The sequence below is a fragment of the Colletotrichum costaricense genome, assembly GCF_030867565.1.
Source record: "Colletotrichum costaricense strain IMI 309622 chromosome Unknown Scaffold_7.1, whole genome shotgun sequence".
NCBI lineage: Eukaryota > Fungi > Ascomycota > Sordariomycetes > Glomerellales > Glomerellaceae > Colletotrichum > Colletotrichum costaricense.
Window position 1 is genome coordinate 2,109,219 of NW_026848236.1, and position 24,327 is coordinate 2,133,545.

At 52.5% G+C, this 24,327-nt stretch overlaps 4 protein-coding genes across 4 annotated transcripts; 3 read left to right on the forward strand and 1 right to left on the reverse strand.

Annotated features, from left to right (window-relative positions):
* Nucleotides 1-1,039: 1,039 nt before the first annotated feature.
* Nucleotides 1,040-2,083, forward strand: CCOS01_07868 (uncharacterized protein; the record flags this gene model as incomplete). Its single annotated transcript, XM_060456031.1, has 3 exons — nucleotides 1,040-1,453; nucleotides 1,757-1,836; nucleotides 1,969-2,083. 3 exons carry the CDS (start codon nucleotides 1,040-1,042, stop codon nucleotides 2,081-2,083), a joined length of 609 nt encoding a protein of 202 aa, XP_060313923.1.
* A 4,960-nt stretch (nucleotides 2,084-7,043) lies between these two features.
* On the forward strand, nucleotides 7,044-8,384 carry CCOS01_07869 (uncharacterized protein; the record flags this gene model as incomplete). Its single annotated transcript, XM_060456032.1, has 2 exons — nucleotides 7,044-7,353; nucleotides 7,807-8,384. 2 exons carry the CDS (start codon nucleotides 7,044-7,046, stop codon nucleotides 8,382-8,384), a joined length of 888 nt encoding a protein of 295 aa, XP_060313924.1.
* Nucleotides 8,385-10,452: 2,068 nt separating this feature from the next.
* Nucleotides 10,453-11,080, reverse strand: CCOS01_07870 (uncharacterized protein; the record flags this gene model as incomplete). Its single annotated transcript, XM_060456033.1, has 2 exons — nucleotides 10,453-10,797; nucleotides 10,886-11,080. 2 exons carry the CDS (start codon nucleotides 11,078-11,080, stop codon nucleotides 10,453-10,455), a joined length of 540 nt encoding a protein of 179 aa, XP_060313925.1.
* Nucleotides 11,081-15,556: 4,476 nt separating this feature from the next.
* Nucleotides 15,557-18,979, forward strand: CCOS01_07871 (C2H2 finger domain-containing protein; the record flags this gene model as incomplete). The annotated part of the gene is made up of 1 exon (XM_060456034.1): nucleotides 15,557-18,979. One exon carries the CDS (start codon nucleotides 15,557-15,559, stop codon nucleotides 18,977-18,979), a length of 3,423 nt encoding a protein of 1,140 aa, XP_060313926.1.
* Nucleotides 18,980-24,327: the final 5,348 nt, after the last annotated feature.

A 24,327-nucleotide genomic window follows, 5' to 3' on the forward strand; every position in this document is an offset into this window, starting at 1 on the left:
AGGCCTCTAGCGAACCCGAGCCGCCGTTACTTCCATTTGATGTGCCTTCCGTTTGATCCCAAGTTCCCAACACGTTGGCGTGGGCAGATATCCTACACATGTGGCGATATCTTGCCTTCCGTTACGATCCTTCCAGGAGAAGAAGAAGAAGAGAAGAAAACGGTCCTGCTTTTGGCCGACGGTGGCTCCTCCTGAGTCTAGTACTCTTGTTGTCTTATCCAAGCTTGTCACAGATTCCGCGCTGCTTCGCTACTTACTTGAGGTTCATCTTCTGCTCAAACTTAGAGCTCGCCATCTTCTACCACTGCCATAGCCCCCCCGCCCCCCCTCCTAATCATCATCTAAAATCGCCTCCATCAACTACACCGCCTACAGGAGTTGAACGAACTACACTACGAGAGCGAAGTGAGTGTGGAACACCTTGAAGAGCATACTCGGCTGCATTTAGGGTGCGTCTAACCAGATCGTCGACCGCTCATCAACACGGACGTCAAATTCCTGACCGGTTTGGCCTCATCATACATTCAGGCTGTACCTATATGTTCCTATCCCCACCGCGCCTCGAGTTCTAGATACTACGTGCGGAAAGGTTGCTCCGACCTCGGAACCGGCATTGACGAGTCTCAAGCAAGCGTCCCAAGGTCCTCGCATAGCCTGGTGTTGGTGGCGACCTCACATCTGAAGCAGTATACAAGTGCTCAGCTCTGGATGCGCCATGACTGATGCAAGGCGCCGACCCTCCGAATATCTCACCTATGGACTTCTGAAGCATAGCATCCGGATTTGACTTTGATATCCAGTCGGATAAAGCTGCGATCCGACAGTCAACAAACCATGACTCAACCAGCAGGACAATTGGGAGCCCGGCTGACCTTTCTCGCTTTTACAGCCTCATTACCACAAGCGGATCACAGTCTAATTTCCAGTCGTGATCGACCGTCTCTTGACTGCCACTAACATGTCCGGAGTGATCAACAACGGACATAAGAAGGGCAAGGATGAGAGAAGATCAAACTCTTGAGTGACGTCGACTCACGCCATGCAGGCCTGCCTAGGTCTTGTAGCAGAACCTCCGGAACACTGCGAGTATTTGTGCCGAGCCAGGGTTTGCGGAAGTCAGAGTATGTTGGCGGGTTCCCTGCATCAAGGAAAGAGGTTATCCGGAGGACTAGAGATTGGCAAGTGGGCGGAGCGAAACCCACAGGTCCACTGCCGAATATCGCGAGGAGCCTCGGGATCTACAACAGGAAACTCGGAGTTGAAGGTGTCTGACACGGCAGGGATCCATCCATACGGTTGTCTCGCAGAATTCCCTAGATCTGGACGAGCAAAAGATGGTGTCGCTATCCTAGTCGCGTTGTCCAGCGCCGGTCCCTGTCGCGAGATCGACGGCAGTGTCGCTAGTCTGGCTTCAACTGAAGTGCGCCAGATTGCGGCGATCCCTTTGTGGCATGTACGACGCCCCGGATAGCTGGAGGGTCGATCATTTTTTGCGCAAATCTGGAGTTGAGGAGCGAGGTGTGGGCGGAACATACACCACCACAATACGGTCCTTTTCCCCATCTACACTAGGATCCCGTTAGCTAGCGGCTCAGCTCGTCTACGCTAGGACCGAAAGAGAAGCCTCTCTTCGAGCTCAGGAATGCCTTGTGCGGAAAAGGCACGACCATATGTCCTGGGCCGGGTTGCCTAAGCCCTGTCGGTTGGCTGGGCCGGCGATCTCTACAAGACAACGATACCTCAAACTGTGACCTAGGTTCTCAGCCTGGCACGTGCCTGGCAAGCTGGCAATGCTCATGTCGTGTGGTACAATGAGACCGAACGCCAGACAGACTGGTAGAGGCGACCAAGAGTGTTACATTCCACGAGGTCCTTAAGCAAGCGAGGCAACCAGTCGTGGCTTCGAGGGCAGCAGAAGGAGTATTGTTGGACGCGGGGGAAACCGTGACACCTATGGGTCAACTCTAGTCTCTACAGCGCAATACTCGTGGCCTCGGGAGCAGGCCGAGGCAGAAGACGCATGACAACCATGAACTGTGACACGCATGATCACTCCCTATTGATCCATCCCAGAATTGGATAGATCAGAGACCTTCCTTAACAGAGGGGTGGAGCTTGTTGGGGAAGAAGAAAATCACAACACAACGGGCCGAGCTTTTTTCTGTCCCTTTGCTGTTCGGGGTGCCAGGGGACTCGGTTGTCTGATGTCTGTCAGTTCCGAAGACGTTGGGATGATTCAGATCAGGTTTGATCGGCAAGGTTTTCAAGGGACGATGCTCCGAGACTTGCGGCGACAGGGCCAACAACGACAACTAAGGAAATGCGGGGTGCAGCGGAACACCACAGCATAATTCGGGAAGACCATCGTCAAGTGCGGCTGCTTCTTTTTTTGATGGCATATCCTGGCTGCGCATCATGCCAGATCAAGTCCTGCAAGTGAAGGTGGAAGCGGACATAGAACCTTTGGGTAATATGCTCTTTGATCATCGTCCATCGTCAACTCTAGTTCGTCCCAACTCTCAGATGAAATCACATCTCCCGAGAAGTGACCTCGTTGGCGGATCATTCAATAACCCAATGTTGAGTTTTCTGGCCTGTCAAGCGGCACGTCAGGATTAATGTAAAGTAGCGGCCTGCTCACGAGCGCTTCGCTGTTACGACACCTCGAATCGCAGAGTTGTTGTCATGACAATCTTCCGAGTTGAGCCTGCGCGAGATTACTCAACTGATTCAGGCCGTCTTTTCTGGTCCGCTGTCCCGGACTTGAGAGGCTTTTCCTCACGCCCGCCGAGAAGCCAGTGTTGTGGTGGTGGCGGCAGCGGTACTGGTAGTGGCCGTCGGTCGAGGCTCTGCTTTGCCGCGCCGCCCTACGTGCAGCAACGTAGCGTCGCTTGATCGGATGATGCCGCCCGCAATTGAGAGTTGAGGCATGGAATGGTTCAGGCACTTCCCATGCAGCTGGAACATCTCGGCAGCTGTGTCACCGCGGGCCGCTAGCCCTGCAACCTTTTCGAGTGCTGCAGAGGTGACAAAGTCAAAGCATGCATGAAGAGCAAAAGCGAGATGAAAGGGTCGTTCAATCCATCAAAGATGGGCGCGACGCATTGCCATATGCGCCTTTCTGGGTCTAATGGTCCAGACCACTGGTTTCCATCGCGCTTGGCGACTTGCCCCTGAATCACAACGAGCACTCTACGGATACCTTACGTATAACGATTTCTTTGGGATTTTCTTGGGATTTCTGACAACGGCAACGGAAGGTCACGGGCCTAGCTCCTGGAGACGACGCATGGGCCACGAACGTGGTGAGGTTGCAACCCGCCATCGGTAACCCATCTTTCCTCAACTAGGCACAGCCTGTCTAGCATTGTAGATGACAAGACAATACTGAGTCACATATAGCCTCTACCGAGTGACGGAAGCGCCCGAACCTTGAGGTCCTTCAATTCCTGCAGACAGTATGGCCAGGAATTGTAGATTGCCCAGAGAATCGCACGTATTCAACTTCCTGTGTCATGGCCCTGATATCTTCGGCGGAGTCTCCGCGGCATCAATGGAGCGAGAGACTAGGGCATGGAAGCACTGTTGTAAGTTGTAACCAGATAGGCATTCGAATTACCTACCAGGTGATACGTCCGGCACCTGTCTGGAAGCAATAAGCTTTCTTGTAGACTTCAAGGTGGAGGAGTTCGCGAACAACAACGGCTGGTAGCAACGGTTAAAGATAATCTTTGACGCAATGGCGCGAGCAGGGAAGTAGCGGGACAAGCTCCCACATCTTTCGTCCCAAGTCTACCAGTGCTTGGACGTTACTTTCACCAGGATCCGCAAAACTGACAGGCTCAAACAGGGGTACAAGCGGATACGGTAGAATGAGGCATTCGTTCGGAAAAACTGGAGAGTCAAGACCATAAGTCTCTTATCGCCTATAGCGAGACGGGTACGGAGTATAGTGGTCAACTTTCCAGGTTGGCAGCAAAACCAGTAAGACAGTTCGCCATGTCTCTTAGCAGTTCACTTTCGATTGAGGTATGTCCTCATCAGAAGCCAATACCCACCAATTTTTAGCCCTCGGAAGTACCTGACCGCGTGCCTCCTGTGCCTGATTTTCGGCAAAAGATTCGAGAATGGCATCTGGGCTTCTGTCTCGTCATCTGGAGTTGCGTACCCCTCCAACACACCCTGGCTGCCTAGGCTTTTCATATCCACACTCCCACACTTCCTAGATCCCCGTTGATGGGGCAGGGGTTGGAGGAAAGGGCCGCTTGGAGGCAACTCGACGGCGAGTGGCCCCCGGTCAGTTCAAGCACCCTCCAAGAGCTCGCAAGATGAGCATGGGATATGAGATGGGGTGAGATGAAGTGTGACGACAACCAGCCAATCGACAGCTGCGCTGCCTTAGATGAGACGCCGGGTACCCAGCGCTTGCTACTCAATATCCTTTGTAGGGTCACCGTCTGGCTTGGGAGTCTGCTCGGTGCGCATCACGGACGAGGGATCGTGCCAGGGAGTGTCGAGGGAAGATCACAAGCAGAGCATCTGCTGATTCTAGTGCCTCCAGACTACCCGGCGCTTATCAAGTCCGAATAACGATCTAGGTACACGATCAATGGTATAGGGTCGTCACAGAAAGGTAAGGGAAGAAGGACAAAGACTATTCTGGGCAAGCGCTTTTCGAGAAGCAGTTTCAGGATACCTTTTTCAGAATCCAAAAGCCCATTTGCTCTTCTTGACTTTCCATTTTCGCCTAGACTCTGGGGTCATTAGAACGGCCTGATGACTTTGGCCTCTGGCTGTACTCTCTAATTTCCTCAACTTCTTGCCAACTGCATGCCGTCCCGCCGCACCTCCTTGTTCTTCTCCCCTTGTCATTATTGAATCACTTCTCTATGTCTAGAGTTTGGTTCAACCTCTCTGGCTGAGACCTCATTTACAATCCTCTTTCCATCCTCACACGGCAGACGCAAGCAGAGGGCCGAGCATCATCATTCGATGTCAGAGTGGACCGAAGCAGGAAGGGACCAGAACCAGGTTTTCAGGGTCTTCCCCATTTGACCAGCTTTGCATCCCTACAAGACTGGACTCTTTTGAAAATTCTCACACCGGCCTCCTCCAATGACCGAAGGATTCCAGCGAGCCCCTCGCCACTGAGATCGCTACAACAACCCTTTTCTATAAACCCGCCACATCTACCATCTTAGCACCACACCTAAGCAACTCAGCCCTCGAGTCTTTGCAACTCATCTCACTCTCTCGACGACTGCTCCGAAAGTCTCAAAGGCTCACAGGCTCGAACTCGTGGCCCGACGTCTTCGTCTCAGCCTCGAAGAGACTGCCCTACGATCAGACGAGTCTTAAGAGGCGGTAAACAGACGGGCGAATCGGAAGCATTCTATCTGCTGGCTGAGACAAGCTACCTGGCCCCCACGTACAGTTGTCACCAAACGTCCATCAATCATCTAGAGCGTTCCTGTTAGCGCGTACATTCAACTAATAAGCCGAGATTCTCATCTGGTGGCGCTGGAACGGTACATCCATCTGCCGCGGTCCATTCGCATTCGAACACAACGTTCTAGCTGCGTGGTACTACTTGGGCACTCCCTGAATGCAGCCACACGTCAAGCAAGGTATGTAAACATCAGAGTGCTTTCCCCTTTGGTGTCTTCACTTGGAGACTGGTTCCCTGATGCTCCACAAGCTACTTGGTTTCTATCCATTTGCTCGTCAATCGTCTTGTCCGTTGGTGCCTTGCATCTACCTTCTGACCGACTACTATAGTGAACCAGAAACCCTGTTTACACTTGCGAGCCCCCGAAGGAACTCAAATTTGGGATATCAAGGTTGAGGGAATTACACAGCCAAGGCTGAGTTTCTCATACTCGAGAGGCATTTGCTGTCTAGAATTGCAAGCCTATTGGCGGTTTTCTCCTTGACGACCATCTCCAAAGATCAGGTACACACCATCGATGCCCCATTCCCCTATAACGGCGCGACTCCAAAAACTTGACCTGGATGCCCAAGACCAAAAGCATGTTGTTGACACCCTTGTTGCCGTTGTAGTCCTGGTGGTTTCCCAGAGAAACAAGGAAGCAAGTCGCTATCGTTCAGCAGCCTCTAACTGGCAAGGTACGTGCCTTTCTTTTCTTTTCTCGGATGTTTTCGTCATCTCTCCCTCGTGCGTTCTTTCCTCCTTCGTGGTTGGCCTTAAAATTATGCAAAACCATACTTAGGGTTGAATCTTGTCTGACCACGTCTTGGTCTCATTCTCAGGCTCGATACCTTCGTCTTTCTGTCTCCACGTCACACCTCCCAAGCATCACCATTAACCGACTCGACCCAATATACCCTCGATATAAACTTTCACAGCGGCATGACACGCATCCCAACGCAGAGAATTCAAGTATACGCTGTCTGCAGTTGCTGTTATTAGACTACCCCCTTCCTACCCAACTTGGGTGGTAATCATCAGCCCACGGAACCGGGAAAAACTTGGGGAGCCGACCCAATTTTGACGGCAGCCCATTAAGAAAGCTTCCCGACTTTGGTACACCATCCTGGCCGTTACCGCACTCGCAGCTTAGCTGGACCACTCAAATCATCTCGATTGGTCCGTCCCTGGCATCGCTTTGTGCCGTGTCCGCATCGGTCATAACCGCGCTCTATCCGTACCGCACCCAACGCGACATCAACGGCAAATCTTGACCCGTCATTTGGGTAGCCCCCTCGTTGACACCTCGAAGAAGTGTCTGTTGACAAACGTCAAGAACGCACTGCATCTTCGTTGATTGCTTCTACGAAGCCTCGATTCCGGACCAACATCAGCAGGGCTCGACCAACGTTACGCCCGGATTCTAAACTGTATCGCCAGCCTAAAGGGTCCAACACCTCGAAACGCCTTTCCGCATCTCTATCGTGTGACGCTTCGACATCAACAGGTTTATCAAGGGTATAGCAGTATAGGTCTCCGACCTTTATATGGACCTAACTTCCCGAGAAGGATTCGACTTTGCAACGTCACCGACTTTGGAGTGCAGGGTTCCATCATGTCTTACCCATATCCTTCGCATTTTCTTCCCCTCGGTTCCGACATGGAGGTCCCCAATTCTGGCTTCGCGCCTAGCTACGACGCACCAGGCTCAGGCCAAGCATCGATGGACCAGGGGACCCACGAGCCAACAGACCAGGAGCGTAGAGATTCCATCTTACAGGCGAGTCGTCGAAAATCGAAACGCTCCATGAACAAGCCTAATGTCAGACTGCGGCAGGCCAATATCTCTGATTCAAGTCAGTCTGGCCAAGCTGGGGACAAGAAGAGGAACAAGCTGGGCTATCACCGGACCTCGGTAGCTTGTGGTGAGTGTTGTGCCCGTCCTCTCGCGTCTCTTCTGAATTTGTACTGACGGCAGCAACGTCAAGGACATTGCCGCAGGCGGAAAATTCGGTGCATAATGTCAGAGGTACAAGGTGATGGCCGATGTAGGAACTGCATCAGGTTGAAGAAGGACTGTAGCTTCTTCCCTGTAGACCAGGCGCCGTCTCACATGACTGAAGCAAAACCCAAAGCGCAATCGAGACCTGCCGGGGGATCTAACACCGCTTCCGCATCGTCTTCTCCCGTTGTACTTCCTAGACAAGCCCCAGAAGGACCCCAACACTATCAGCACCATCAAGGAGGAGTTCTGCCCTCGTCACAAAACGTACTACCGACAACTATCCAGACTTCTGCAGCCGGAAATCTTGGTCAGGACCCCACAGGCCAGTTTCCACGCATCCCGGAGACCTGTCAAATAGCTAACAAGCGAACAGTGCCTGTCTCGAGCACTACAGCGTCTTCTCAGCCCTACGATTTTGCGAATCCCCAAATCACGAACTGGGCATCACCAGATGTTAGTTCCAACTATGCAACAAAGCCAGGTGACTTGAAGGAAACGAAGAAGTCTTACGCTGAACAGTCCCCGATTACTCCGTCTCCGTCGTTCTCGCCGTATACATCTCAAGCCCCACCGTCGGCCAGCTGGAGCAACGCAGACATCAATGCTCAAAACAATATGGGCTATTCGTCATTCACAATAGGGAACCCTATGGCATACCCAAGAGGCACACAGATACCTACACAATACCCCACGATGTCACACCAGGGCCGGCAGTTCCCCAGAAGGTCTTCGGCGGCGATGACGACCGACATGTACACGAACCCGATTGCGACAAGTTTCCCAACTATGGACCCGCACACTGTTTCCATGTCTGCAGGTGCCAACCCGCCTTCAGGTTACGGTACTTGGCCACAGCAACAGCAGCAGCAGCAGCAGCCCCCCTACGGCTATCCTAGGCCATCCGAGGGATACGACACTTGGACAACTTATGACAACAGTAGCGGAAGCTAGGCACTTCCTAGCCACAACCTTGCTACATCATCAACGGAAAGCCCTGAGAACCCCGGTTCCAAACATCCTTCTTCTGCTTCAAACTCCATCGAAGTTGGCACACGGCATAAAGGGGACGAGACGGAGCCCATGACCGAGAAAAGAGAGAAGAACGAGAAAAACAAAATACCCTAAGCAAACATAAGGCTAAGTAGAAAAGATAGGAGAGTAGTTCAAATTCATGCGAAACCGGAAAAAATGTTCCAAACGGTAGCCTTGACCGCCCTGGAACGAGAAACGACAGAAAGCAATCAATGGGGGTTTGAGGGATTCAAAAGCAACAGCAACCATATGCCCCATTTTCAAGCGAGGATCAAGGGACACTGGCATGCCGATGACGGCTCCGCAACGCCGGGATCGCACGAAACGTGTTGCTGGCAGACGTCAGATTTGAATGCAAGCACATCGCGGAAGGAATGTTGCGGGGCCCCGAGCGCAAGGCGCATGGTCGATGCCGAGCAAGCGGGGAGGGGGAGGAGCCGACTTATACCTAGGCGGAATACGAGGTCACTTTTTGTCTCGGGAACGCACCGTGAGACGGGAGATTCGGGCCGGGCGCGGCGATCCGCAGCGCCGTACAGTCGGACGAAGAGTCTTCCCTTTGCCTTTCGTGTTTATATTCGCAACGAGCATTGAGGAGCTATGGGAAGTACAGAAGCGACGGCAAGTGGATGAGGCAGGCTTCGAAAACAAAAAGGGGAGGGATCGCATTTGTCGGGTCTGGAGACACACGCGCATTGTATACCACCGGCGTCATCATGACGCTTACCTGTTGCTCGCCTTTAGTTGCTTCCTCTTCTGTTTTCTCTTCTTCGCTTCAACAAATCTCCTTCAATGCACAGTTCAACATTCTTATCATACAGCCGTTTTGGTTTCTTTGCCCTTCTTTTCTCTCGAGCGCGCGTCTTATCAGTACATAGAATTCCCTAACCTCCGAGAACTTTCCTCGGAAGTGGCGAATACTTCAATCCAGATTTTGGTATTGAGCCCGTTCATTCTTCTCTGGTCCTCTTGAATTTACTTTTGCACCTATCAAGCTCTTTTCTTGTCTTTGTGAGATCAAGCTCACAACCCTGTTGGGCTCTTGCAGTGAGGGGTCGCGCTGAGGGTTGCTGTTACCTGTTTGCCCTTCTACCCTGAGAGGCAGTCCATGGTTTTGTATTCGGTGATGAACCCCAAATGCCAAGTCGATGGGAAGACGGCCTTGAGATCGGTAAAGGTCGAGACTAGGCGGAAAATACATTGGACTCACTCAGGTACCCATGCCCGCGAGTCCCAACGCATGATGCATGATATGTCAAGGAGACATGTCTAGCTTACTGAAATACACTGTGAACAAGTAACTTTAGGTTTGAAGTTGGATGGGATTACTCTCACTGGACGCGATTTGTTTCGTATGGAGATAGGGAACCCAGTTTCAGACATTTTATCAGTGATGTGTACCCCTTTGTCTTGCTTCAAATCAAGATCCCGTAATTGAAAAACACCTTTCAACCCACTTCCTCTAGTGACGTTGTAGACGGAGATCCCATTTCCCTGACAAAATTACAGGCTGCCTGAGGCGTACGAGTATCTAATTGTTGAGACTAGACCTCTCCAAGGATTCGACGTCCTGATCACCGTTGATGGGTACCCATTGGTAGTGACAATATGGTTGGTATTGCTGATACCCGTCACCCACATCTGTGTTGCGATTCTGGACCATCGGATGTTTGGCATGGCGCTGAGTTTCTGATATCTAGGCTGAGAGTATATGACAGAGGACAGAGAAGTCACGGAAAGCCCTGACTTTGTCTTTGGTCTACTCTGGAGAACCTTGATGATTTAATTAGTGGTTAAGATCGGAATCTGAGATTCAGGGTACATGATTTAATGAGAGTAAATCACCGCGACCTCGTACATTTTATAGACAGAAGAGATACCAGCAGCCGTAATCACCAAAACTCCATCCTCCCATCACAAAAAAACCACAAAAACCCAGACCAGCTTACTTACTCATCCAACTCCCCTTCCCCTTTCACCCCTCGCATCACTGCACAAGCTGCCACGTAAGCACCAAAAGCGTAACATACGCAGCAAGACTTAAGACGGTAAGCATGGCGACGCTGTTCCCGCTCGTGCGGAACTTGCGCACCACGCCGCCGCTCGCGGCGCCGCTGCCCTCGTCCACCTTGGGACTCGTGAAGAACTGGCGGTTGCCCTCGTGGCGGCGGAAGATGGCGACGAGCATGACGGCGGCGCCGTAGACGGCGAACAAGGCGCCGATGGCGTAGAATTCCGAGGTGAAGATTTTGAGGATGATGAGGGCGAAGGAGAATTGGGAGAGGGCTGTGCGCATGTAGGCGCCTTCGAAGGTTCGTTGGGCGGCGCGGATCTCGACGAGTCTTTTTGGCGCGGGGAGGGAAGGGTCAATACTGTCAATGATGGGAGAGGTTTTGAGAGGAACGGAGGTTGAGACTCACTCCTCGGCGGTTAGGATTACGGAACGGGCGCGGTGGAGGCGCAGGTGAAGGTGGTCTTGGGGGTTTGGCTGTAAGGATGAGAAAAGGCGATGGTGAGCTGCGGTAGTTCATTACGAAAAAATCGGTGACTATAGACCTCGATGTGGCATTGCAGAAGATGCTCTCTTTCGAGATGGGAATACGAACCTGAAACATCGTAATGATAAGTGTTTGAGAGGCTCTTTCACTACGATGCTGATCCCCGAGCAGTCCGGGTCAGGATATCTACGATCGATGAGCTATATTGGATTGCGACTGAGCCGCTTTTGCAGCTGCGTAGTATCTGTACGGCTCCTACACTGGAGGAAACGAAGCCAATTGGAAGGCGGCGGGAGCCGAATAGTCAAGTCAACGAATGGCGAAATTCAGGGCTGAAATGGCTCCATCGCCATAGAGATACGGAGTAAGGTAGATAGATCGAGAGCTGAAGTGTAGTGCTTTAGAGTTTCTGGGCAGGTGATCTCCACCCTGGCTCTTGGTGGTGCTGGTGGTGGTTGACGACGTCGCCGAGGTGGATCAGGTGCAGTGATTAGATAAGCCCCCAAGACGTCCCCGAGGATGCGTTCATCGTACCTTCTTACACTTCGAATCCTTTCTTCCGCCGACGCAGAATGGCTGGCTAGGTACCGTGATATATGCACCCAGGATTTGTTGAAAAAATTGTTTGGTTACATGCTCTTTTGTGTATAGCACTTATGTCGAGATCTCGAGAGGTTCTCAGGACCTGGGAGACTTGACAGAAGTCTGGTTCAAGTCTAGGTCATCCGTTAGCATTATGATCCATGCGTCTTGGTGTCCGTTCATGGTTCCAGGTCGCCGAAAGTTTTCCATACTCGGCATCGTGTCGAACCGACACATTCGCTGCGTCTATTTCGCGATAGAACATGCCTCATAGATGAGCATTAATCTAGTTAACCGCCGAGAGATCGCGTTTACGAAAGGCGCTCGTTACTGGAGACTTGCCCACCATTCGCGGATCAGGCGGAAGATGGGGACTTCACTCGAGGCACACTCCAAGAGCACGAATAAATATACATATCAAGGTCTGCGGGAGCATCATTATTAGCCGCAGATAAGACACGGAGACCAACAAGCGAGCATTAAAACGCCGGTATTTCAATGCAACGCGTGAGGCGTCGCCGATATGGACGGACGGGTCGGGGATGTCTATGGCGCTGCGCAACCCTGATGCCGCGGGTTTGGAGCGGCGACCGGCGGAGTGCACCGCCAGGCTAGCGGTCAAGCTCAAAAACACAGCGCTTCTGCTTCGCCCAGGATCCCCAACTCGACTGAAATATCCGAGTTCCATCGCGGCGGCTGCGGCTGTGCATAATGGTGCTAGGCCCCACTAGCCAATGTCGCTTTCCCCAGTATTTCGTACCCTGTACTCCGTACAGAGCGGATAATGGGGGGTTATTCGGTTTTTAGACTCTTGAATGCGAGAGCGATATGGCGACCGAGCTGAAAGCGTTTCTGCTGCCATATGGATGAGCGACCCTTAAGCGGAAACAATTGTCGATATTCGCGGCACTCTGTTTAGGGGCTGATGCCTATCCGTAGCATCTGCCACAAGGGCATGCATTCGTACGTTACCGCAGCTTTTCAGCGAGAAGCACATGCCGTCGGATGACATCAAGCGTCTGCAAGCCGGTAAGTCTGACGAGCGCTTTTCAAGGGTTTGGTATGTGGTCGGTATGAGGTGTTGGGCGGACAGCATCGGTGATAGAATGTGAGAGGGACCATACGAAGAAGCTAGGGCCGGAAGTGGAAATCTGCCTTCTCGGTGAACACAGGCTGACCCAAGGTTTATCGATGGTCGATGACCGAATGTCGTGTCGAGGTCGAGATGACACTAATCTTGTGGCATTATCAAGCCCAGGGACAAGAATCCAGCCACCCATCTACTAAGGTACTGTGAGGTGCAGCGACGGACGCTGAGCGTAAGAGCAGAGCGTGACCTAAGTGGAGGGACAGAAGTAAGCCACAGTAGCTTGCATCTGTGCGACAAGATGTGGTGGGCTGCCAGATGGCAGACATGAGGTGGGATGGATGTAGGTATTGGATCCCTGCTCATACGGCGGCGCAAGTGTAAGACGGGGAGTGGGTGACGGGATGAGTGTGTGAGGTCCGAGGTTACTCTGAGTCTGAGGTCGAGGACGGTCGGTCGGGAGTTCCAGTTGCAAAGTTGCAGTGGAGAGGTAAAACTGCCCTGCGGGCTGGGGCTGAGAGAAATGCGCCCAACGACAGTAAAGAAGAACGCCTCGCGCAAATGGAAGAATTAAGACGATACTTTGATTTGCCGTGGGTGTGGGTGGCGGTCTCAGGTCCCTTGCCATCTGGTTCGCTCCTGGTTCGCTCCCGGCCCCCATTCCGCCCTACGAGCGAGTGCGCCTGTGAACAGGTACTTCGTACATGTACTGAGGCTAAGGGATATGTACCGCTGTATTGAGCTATCAACCACTCAGAGACGTGAGCGTTCCTTCCAGTTCTCGGAGTCTCCCAAATGCCCCACATGACGGAGCGGGGCAGCGTTGCTGCATGAGCCATGAGGAAGTCGCAGTCGACATGAATATGAGCGGGAAGGAAGCATGGAGCATGGAGCAGGAGCATTACCAAGGCAAGGCATTCCGAGATATGTAAGGTTCTTGCATGAGAATATGGCAAGATAGCGATATATCACGACTCCTCCAAGTTGGGTCAGCACGTCAGGTACCTGATCTGACAATATCGCGATTCTCGACCGTACAAACCGAGTCTCGGGATCAAGAAGGTGTGGTTCCTCCAGATTTCGGCCGAACACTTGAGAACCAAATCTGAATCAACGATGCGAACAGACGAGCAGCAATTCCGCATGCCATCTCTTCCCTGTTGTTGTCCGTACCCAGCCACTAGGTAGTCCGTCCTTAATCCTCCGTCCCCGTAGCCATAGGACATCGTAGTATCGGTAAAGAACCTAGGTGACAAGAGGGCAGCGTTGTGGCGCATTCCCGCTTCGGTGGGCTGCGCAAGTGGCCGGCATGCTACCGCTAAGGTACCGCCCACACGCTTCCTATTCACTGAGACAATGGAACCTGAACGTCGAGGGCGGACCGGACGCGACAGCTGAACCTGGATGAGAGACGGGAGAGTGAGAGACACCAGGCAGACTGCCCAAGTCTAATTCAATGGGTGTGTGGGTTGGCGGGCAGTGGGAAAAGCTACCTCAAGGTACCGAAACTCTCATGCTCCCATAGTGTCACTTCTCTCTGAGTCTTTCTCTCGCTTTCCATTTCTGCTCGTGTTGAAAATTACCCAAGGTACCTCATCCCAAGGTACGGATAGTATAGAGCAAATAGGTACTCTATCTTTACCAAAGGTAATAAAAAAAAAAAGGTACCGTACTTTTTAGCCCTTCCCATCTTGAGCTTCAATTGACCCTGGGGCGCACCTTCGTACCTTCGCCATGCACCACCACCACCACCACCACCTGCAAATGTCCGCCTAATTGCCTTATTAACTAAGGTAGGTAGGTCAGGTACCTGGCTTCTAATTGGTTTCCGCCCCTCCTCGAGATTGAATTCCGTCCTGTCTCGCGCTTGTCTTGTCACAATCGCATCCCCACCCCCAACCGTCTCTTACTTCTCCAAGGTTAGCCCGCTGGGTACTCGTACCTTACGCCTATCCAACCATCCCTCCCCTCGTCATCCCAAGATCATCTCTCCCTCTCCCTCTCTCTTACAAGTCTCACCAACTCTTTTCTCCCCTTCTCCCCTCCTCTGCCTCCCGTCCGGCTCGCGACTCTGCCACATTCAACCCATGCGCCGGTCCTAGGCTCTCTTCCGCCTCCTTCTACTGTCTCTGCATGATCTCATCGAGTCTTGTACACCCCCTCGCATACCCCTGATTCCTGAGCTTCTTTACACAAGACCCGCGGATACTCTATCGCATATCCCGCCTCGCACCCCCCGTTCTTCCACCGGTCGACTGTCACTCTTTCCATCTTGGCTATACTTCTCTGCCACCGACCTCAACTCAGCCTCACCGCGAAACGCCGCAAACAACTCTTTTGCTTTCGAAATCACCTCAGCACCTTAATGCTCGCATACCTAGACAAGTTTGATCTATTGCTTGTTGCTTGACCCAGTTGTTCCCCACGGCACCTGTCCGAATACACAATCAGCGAAAAGCATAAGCGCTGGACGAAAGAAACGACCAACACATCTAGGCCGCGCAAACGCCGCCGCCCTCCACGACCACTTCTTCTTCTTCTCGTGGCTTTCCCCCCCCTGCTCGCTGGCGACTGCTTTCCTCCTCCACATTCAACTGCTCTGTGGTATCGCATCGCCTTGTCAACACAGTATCGTGCCTTTTGCTCCAATCCACAAACTGGTGCAAGACTGCTTCCTGGAGCCCTGTTGCGACTGTCGCCTAACCCCACCTTCAGCCTGCTCAGTTGATCGCTTCCAATTCAACCAACACAATCAAGTCGGAACATGACAGCGCTTGTCTTCTAACAACTCTCAAAGAGTAGTTCCGTCCTCGGCTTTGGCTCCATCTCGCCTGATTTACCGTACCTTTACATCAAGCCAACCTATATATCACGATTAGCCTCTCCTACAATCTCCCCCCATACACTCGCGTCGTGTCGTGGCCATGGCTTCGACATACGCCGTACCTCCCGCGGCCTTGCACGATGGACAAGCTAGCGATGCCCACAACCCCTCCCCACCAAGTAGTGGTCAACGACGACTGACTGCCACTTCATTTGACCCGAATCATCTCTCGCCTTCGTCTCAGTTGCAGAGCAGCTCCGTCTCACCCAACTACAACGATACTCCAGCAGAGTCCATCTCTAACTACAGCCAATATCATTCGAGCGACTTCAGCGATATGGATGATGGACTGGACCCTTTCTTTGGCGTCGACTTTAGCAATACTGAAGCGGGTACGCCCTCCTTCCTGGACCCGGAACACAGAACCGACAGCTTCGGCCAGGCCACAATTTCCCAGGCGAGAAGCAAAAATCTGGACGCTACTACCTATCCGTTCACCCCTGAGCAGACGGCCTCACTGCACACGACTTCACCGCGCAGCGATATGAGAACGATTTCCAAGTCTGTGCCTGAGCGACTCCCTCTATCCATCTCACCTCAGGAGCTACAAAGGCCATTCCAACCTCCTCAGATTTCCACTTTCGCCCCACAGTCCGCATCTCAATTGACACCAGATCTCAGTGGTAGTGGTCGTTCCAGTGAGGACAGCGCAGTGCCGTCTCCTCCCATGATGGCTGCTCAGAGTCCTCGAGTGACTGTCTCCATGTGGGGAAAAGATGCTACCGAACCGGTCCAGTCAATCGAGCGCACATTTACACCAGATGACGAGAACTCGACCACAGCACCTGCCGGGCTCAGCTCCGCTGGTGACTTGATCTCGTCCCAAGGACCAGTCGCTGATACGACAACCCCACGACGCTCATCATTCAGCCGCCGTGGTTTAGATCCGACGAATAGACCCTCTACTGAAGTTGCCAGCGTAAACGACATTATGACACGCCGTGAGATCGAGGAAAAGAACCAGGAAGTTGATCAATGGCTGTCTCGTAGCTTGAATAACGACCCAACTGCAGCCTCTTCTCAGCCAGAGACCAGATTGCATGCTAGCCCCGATGCCATGGCTGGGGAAGACGGCATCCGTCTTGGCAATCAGACTGAAAACCGCCATCAACCTGGACAAACTTATTTCACAGCTCGCGGCGGCGAGATGACGGCTACGGACTTCCATATCATGAATTCGAACCGTGTCTGGGGTGATTCACCCGTTGTACACCCTATCAGTGGCCCAGACACAGATCGATACCAGCCGGAATCTTCGCAAGCTGCAATTGCTCGTTTCAACAGAATGTGTATGGATAATGAATCCATCATTTCCAAAGCGGCTACGTGGGGCACACGAAGACGCAGTCTGCCTAGCGTTATCGATATGGACACCGAGAACGTCACCAGTGGGAACCTGTTGAAGAAGCTTTCCATCAGCAGAGGCGAGGGAGGTCGTAGGCCAAGCATCCTCAAGGATTTGCGCGGCCTCGTCCGTCGGCCGAGTGCCAGCCATTTGCTCAAGCGGTCTAGGAGCACCAACGGCGAAAACATTCCCAAATCGGAGGCTCCGCCCCCTATGGAGAAGCGTGAGAGTTTGCCTCATCTTCTACCTACTGCACGAACTGGCAGCTGGGGGTCCAAGAAGACACCTACGCCGAGTATTAACACCGCTCTCGTCACCATGGGAAGCAGTGTGGCTTCAATTGGCACAACACACGCACGGAATGGTTCAATCGGCGGCACGCCCATTACATCACCAAAGAGTCCATTTGGCAGTCTACAAGTCAAAAACACACTTCGTCGGCCAAGGAGTAAGTCGGATCTACCAAAAGCCAGCGGAAACGAAACACACTCAAACCTGGTTGGCATGTGGAGGAAATCAGGCGGCCCGCCGGTGGCTGTCCTTGCCAAGAGTAACTCGACAAATGTTGACCTGGATGAGGATGATGACGACGAGGATGAACTTTACGAGGATGGTGACATGAATGCGGAATCCAGCAAGTTGATCCAGGATGTCTCGCCAAACTTTGCAGGCTTCCAAACGCATGTTCTCCGCCTGAATCCGGATCTGGCAACCAACAATAACTATCTCGTTGATCGGATCGCCCATCAGCAGGTTGTTCGCTACAAGAGCCTCCTCAGTGCCAAGGTGAAGCATCTTGGGATTGGCCAGGCCTGTACGTGCGGATCGTTCTGTTTGGCTCGTGGTGGTCGGCCAGTCCTGCTCGACCAGAAGGGCGATTCACGAGACATCGACCCTCTGTCAACAGGCGCTGACTCTGGGGACGGAGACTCAACCCCTGTGGAGGGTGCTATTACCAAGGATAGCTTTCCACAGGACATACCTATGCCGCCTACGCAATCCCTCCCGGCGGAATTCGAATGCCAGCTCTGCTTCACGCTGAAGAAGCCCAAGAAGCCCTCTGACTGGACGAAGCATGTCCACGAGGATGTACAGCCTTTCACTTGCACTTGGGACAGATGCCGTGACCCCAAGATCTTCAAGCGTAAAGCCGACTGGGTACGCCATGAGAATGAGGGCCATCGGCATCTAGAGTGGTGGACATGCGACGTTGAGGACTGTCGGCACACATGCTACCGCCGGGACAATTTCTTACAGCATCTCGTGCGCGAGCACAAGTTCGTCGAACCGAAGAACAAGACTAAAGCCGCCATCAAACGGGCTGGCGGCATCGATCCCACGTGGCAAAAGGTAGAACAGTGCCGTCATGAAACAACGAAGAGACCACAGGAGGAGCCTTGCCGTTTCTGTGGCAAGCAGTTTCCTACATGGAAGAAGTTGACAGTCCATCTGGCGAAGCATATGGAGCATCTCAGTCTACCGATCCTACATCTGGTCGCTGCCAAGGAGCTGGAGCCAGACACCATCATCAGCCCGGTGCAAGACCCCCCGCCCAGAGCTCCTTTCAATGCACCAACTCCCTTGGACGAGTCAGTCGTCAAGAGTGAGCCCTCTATTCACAACTATGGGAACCAGTCGTCATATCAACCTCACGCCATGATGGCGAATAACAATGGTTTATACCAGAACATGAACAACCTTGGGTTCTCGGGGGTCGCGGGTAACTCGCAGTTCCCAGACTACATGTACTCTTCCCAGTATCCGAACACTAGTCAGCCGATGGCTCAGAACTTGATGGGCATGCAACCTGTCAACCGAGCAACCCAGGGTCTCAACCACCAATACCAGAACACAACCAACATGACCATGCCTGCCGCATCATATATGGGAGCCCAGCAACAATACATGTCATTGGCACAAGAGACTGAGCCCTTTCCCGCACTCGACCACAACGCCCTTGGACTACACCAACCTGGGCAGATGGGTGTAGGCATGGCCTATGATGGACTCATGGGACAGAGCAACATCGACGAGAACCAGTACAATTCTCAGGGGTCTATCTCACCCTATTCACACTCTCCCCTCCAAGGTGGTCAAGGGTTCTACCCACCACAGTAGATCATGCAGTATCTATGTGCCTCTACCGAGGCCATGAAATATTCGCTTCAATCTTATCGCGTATTTAGATACCCTTTTTCATAGCAATTCAGTCCGGTTATTTCTTCATCTGTATGGAATGCGAACGCCGGACCCGGCTCTCGCTTGACGATGTATCAATGTTATGGCCTATACCAGTGTCAGGGCAAGCACGGTGGCGCTCAGGATGGAGGATCAGAAAGAAATATAGACGGTCAACGGAGTCACGGAATATTCTAAGCTGAATGATGCCGTGCACTATGGTAGCTGGAAATGCCACGCAAGAGAAAGAGTGCCAGTGTTGGGTACCAAGTCAAAGGGAGCGAGTGTTCTTTATATATCTGGACAATGTATGTTTTACATCGTACTCTCAGACCTGAATGGGATATCTGCCCACTAGCAAAGCATCATCAATCATGACAGAAGGCCATATGCCTCCAATGCGAACGCTTAGATAGAGAAGAGTCTGATATGCGTACCCAATATCATCTTAACCCACTCAATAGCGCGCGTGAACACGGACGCGACATGCCCTTTCAGTGTGCCAAGTTCCAACCTAGCTTTTTTGGTCCCCACCAGAGAAGCATTTTTAGCATCCTGGGTCCAGTCAAATGTTCCAGAGATTTCCAATGAGCGGTACGCGAGCGATACGGAGTGGCCACGGTCAAAAATATCTACGGAATACGGGTGCTCTGGACTCCCGTGGGATCAGCGTCTTCATGTCTTGCCGGGTCGAACGGTTGAAACCCCCCGCGGAGCTTGCCTATCCGACTTCATCGAGGAACAAGCCTTTCCAATTCTCTGGGATGTTGAAGCCCTCCCTGTGCCCCCACCCCCCTCCCAAATCACTAACATTGTGCTCTTGCGCCTGTACGGACACGCTGTAGTGTTCTGAGGTTCCACAGTTTCCAAGGCAAATGCGTCGCAGTCTCGGGGGGCACACTTACGGGGGGGTTTTTACTTGGATGGAGAAGGGAGGTCATTGGTGACACCGTGCCTGTACGCAGCATACGGTATCCTAAGTAAGGACGAGGGAAGACCCGCTTCATACGAGGCGCAATAGCGGTAATACGTATCCCGGGCCGCGGGCCGGGAAGGAGGGAACGGGCGACCGCGGAGTCACGGTTGGGAATTTTGTGTACATATGGATAAGGTAGTCAGTGTACGCATACCGAGTACTGTGGGTGGAATGCCATCATATCTTTCTTTTCGCCATTTATGCTCTTGATCGAGAGGGGAGGGATAAATCATCAAAAGTTTCCTTGGTCTCGACGGGTTCCGACCGGGACCTGGGACGGACGGAGGTTATGCTGGATCTGGTGCCTGATTGTCGGGGTACAGGATACCCTTTGATATTTTGTTACCGTTTGGCATAAGACGCAGGTGCATACCACACAATAGAGTGAAAAAAAAAAGCAGGGAAAAGGGTAGCCGGGCCGGGTAGCTGGGAAATACTGGCGACAGTCTTGCTTGCTTTTATTAATCTATCTCCATCACGGGTTCTGGGTTGTGGTTGGTTGGGGGCCGCTCGGAAGAGGGGGGGATTCAAGATGTGAGGGTGAGCCTGTGTCCAAGCCGTGGGAGGGAGGGCCGTGTTGTTGGTGTCTATACTGTATATATTTTTTACTCTGGGAGTTGGATTCGGAACTTGGGAGAGGCTGAGAATGAGAGCGGAATGAAGAGCAAAGACGAAGAGGAAAAAACCCAACACGTGCTATTTGGACTTGGGTTCCGAGAAGCCAAGGGTGCCTCTCGTTGAAGAGAAGACCTGCCAGATGCATCGAATGCGTTGCTCGTCTCTCGGGGGGGCGATTCCAGAGTGAGAGGAATGATGGGTTTCCCAGGATTCGAATCTTATCGCTCGAGTGTCTACGAGCATACATCCACGTGTAATCTGTATGGACAGGAGGCTATAGCTGAGAGGTACTATTGTGGCTCGTCGTCATCGTCGCCGATCGTTTTGGAAGGCAAGACAGATACCGCGGGTATGGTACGGGGTCCAAGAGCGAGGGACTGTTTATGGAGGGGGGATTCTCTACGGGATAGTGAGAATGTTTGGATATCCGTACGTATGGGTGGCAGTGAGAACGCAAGCGAGGGATAATGCTTGACAATGACGACGGAGAGAAGTGTCGGGGTCCGGGGAAGCCGTCCTGGAGGCCTGCCTACGTTTCTTCCGACGAGACCGGTCTCGTGGGAGAATAGAAGGCGCTTGAAGCCCGAGACATGGTTGGGTATCCCAGGGCATTGGGAAGTTTGGGAAGACATCACGGTAGTTGAAGCCAGAGTTTGGGGATATTGGCGATGAAGTCACGTTTACTTTTTCTGGATAGGTTTTGGAAGTGCGCTGCTGGGCTTCACGACCAACCCCCTCGCCCTTTCCCTCAAAGCTCCTGGTGGAGAGTGTTTCCAATCACACGGTACCACTGCCAACGTCGGGAAGGAAAGCCGCGAGACAGAGACGAATGGGGGGAGGGGATAAATCAGGGTAAATCAGGGGCTTTGACGAGTTTCGGAAACGTTTACAGAGCAACTTGAGGTCATATTGTTGAAGAAACCATTGGAGGAGAAAAGAAAGAAACAGCCTTTGTTTGGTGACGGCGTGGGAACAGGATGTAACCTTTTGACGAAAAAAAAAGAAGGTTGCCCTTGAAAAAGATCAAGGTTTTGGCGTTTTGCGTATCCGTACATATGCTAAGTAAGGGGGGTTCTGCAGACGTGACATGTCGTCAATATCGGATGAAAAGATTGACAACCAAGGCCCAAGGGGGCGGTGCGTCCGTCTAGGCGGTTTTGGCGCGGGGGTTCTGAGGCACAAGTCGTTTGTGTTGCGTTTGCTTTACCGTCCGAGGCTCAGGCCAGAGCTGGGCTGAGATGGGCTGAGCTCAGCGTACTCTAACTCGGTGGAGCAAAGCACGGAAGTATCTGCACATCTGCATATAGCCTACAGCTTAGAGGAGAAGAGACGAGACGGCGCGGTATGTCCGGCTTGAGAGGAGTGAGGTGGCATATGCACGGCACGGCACCGGTACTGCGCGTTCGCTTGTTGCCCGGACTTTCCTTTGCAGTGACGGGACGGACGGGAGCCGGTGGACGGATAGAGGGGTAAAAAATTCGTCACTTGGCGCAGGCTGTCGAAGGCTGCGAGTATCCCGTAGGCTGCAGGATCAGACGAGGACAAGCAATGGTCGGTGCCAGCGTTGAGTATGGGTAGGGCAGAGCCAACACTAGAGTTGGAATGTTGGACAAATGGGCAAGCAGGCGCCGAGGGGGTTGGAATGTGGCTTGGCAGGCCTCCCGGGTAGCACAACACGGGCCATCCTAACCTTACATCTTTTCGTGCGGATAGTTGAGCATTCCTATGGCAGGTGAGCAGACTGCGGAAAGGTGGGTGGGGGAAGCGGGCGCGGGAGATGGGATGGGAAGAAGTGGGTGATCCGAAGTCATCGTCTTTTTAAGTTCAACTTGTGTTTGAAAGATCAGGATTGCCCTGCCTCACTTTACATCGTAGTTGTGTTACTGCGCAAGTTAAAATGTCGTGAGCACGCACAGGTACCGCGTAGCCGCACATACCAAGGTAATGTACAATGCAGCGGCTGTGCCTACGGGCATTGTAACTACCCTGCCCTCTTCTGCTGTAGTCTGCGCAGACGTAGCTTCTTCTTATTCTTCCTCTGCTGCATACGTAGTACAATTGTCCAAGGTTTGGGGGGAAGTGTATTGCTAATGTGGGCCTGAGATGACGGATATTGTTAATGATAATGCAGACGCACCGATCCTCATCCCTACACAGCAACGCGATATGAACGTGGTAGCGATGATGGATAAGCGACGCGGCTTGGATTGTGACGTGGGGACATTCCGACATTGAGGTGAGGAAGATATGGCGGAAGTATGGAGATGAGGTAAGGGGTGTGTGAGATTGGGATTGGGAGACAAACGTTTATTTTTACACGGTAACCCAGGTTCTTAATCTTAGTAGGGTGTCAACGGCAATCCGATTGCATCGAGCCGTTCACATCAATTGATTATCCGTATGGAGGACTCTCTTTTCATGTGCCGACCTGGATATAGAGTGGTCTCATCACAATCAGCGACCAAAGTCGGTTTAAGCCTGTTGGTAAACTGTGGTTACTGTGGTTCTCGACAGGCTTGTGACGAGATTGACCGACCTGAATTGATCAACGTGGCAGCGGCAAGAATTTCCCGTAGCGCCTGGGCTTTTGATCATTTTCATCTACTTTCCCAAGACAAATGGGGGCTGGGCCGCTGGAGGAAGGACAGGTTCAGAACCACTGATTGGTATTGAAGTGTTTGGAAGTTTGAGTCTTTTTTCTCTGTTCTGTTTCTATAATGACGAAGTACAAAAACTTGGATTGGACTCCAGTGGATGGATTCATGAATCGGCCACAATCAAGAATTTTCTTACCCGCCTCCCAGAGTCCCAGAGTCCCAGACTTCCAGCTGCACAATTGATGATAGATAAGAAAATCTCATTGGTGAAAGACGAGGTTGCTCCTCCTTCTCCGTGATGGCGCAGTTTCAGACAGGACCGGGGGTGTAGGGAATGATTTGGTTCAGGCTTCCCTGCTTCCTCTCTTTCTCTTGCTTCTGTGCTTTCTGCCGCGTAGCTTTTGGAAGAGCGGTAGCCAATGGTTCCTATGGCTCACCACCTGGCAAAAAAAAAAGATGAGTGAAGCCCGCCCCCGTTCTGGTAGTCGAGGCCGTCCGGTGTCCCGACCAGTCCCCATGTCGATCCACCAGTCCCATTCTGGCTAAGCCCCTTGACGGGGACCCCTGACGCCAATGCAGGGGCGCGGACGGAGTGCGGTTGTTGCGGGCTGGGACGGGTGGGATGCAGAGTTGATTTTGTGCCTGTCCATCACCGTACACGTACATAAAAAGGTACCGTTTTACTGACTTTGACTCGGCACTAGCCTAAGATTTTGCCCCTGAGTCTACTACGTAGAGTTTTCTTCGCTCGTGTATCTGCCAGGCCAAGGAGGCACTGGGCTCGGCGTCACGCGTGGTCGCTGACGACTGCTGAACCTTAGTCACCGGGCAACAGGACAAAGACAACGTACGGGAAAACGGCGGAGGAGGTTGGATTACTCGAGAATGTTCATGATTCACTGTTGGTCACCGGTGTTCCTCAGTGTCTCTGATTCAGAGCGGAATTGCCGAGACCTGCTCCTCCTCGAGGCATTGTTTCAGACTCCACAAGAAAGAATGGGCGAGCAGTGTATCTTTATGTAAGGTTAACTTGGTGTTCAGACGTTTTCCCACGGCATGGCGTCACGGCGTGCGAAGTGTGTGTCCGAATAGAAACT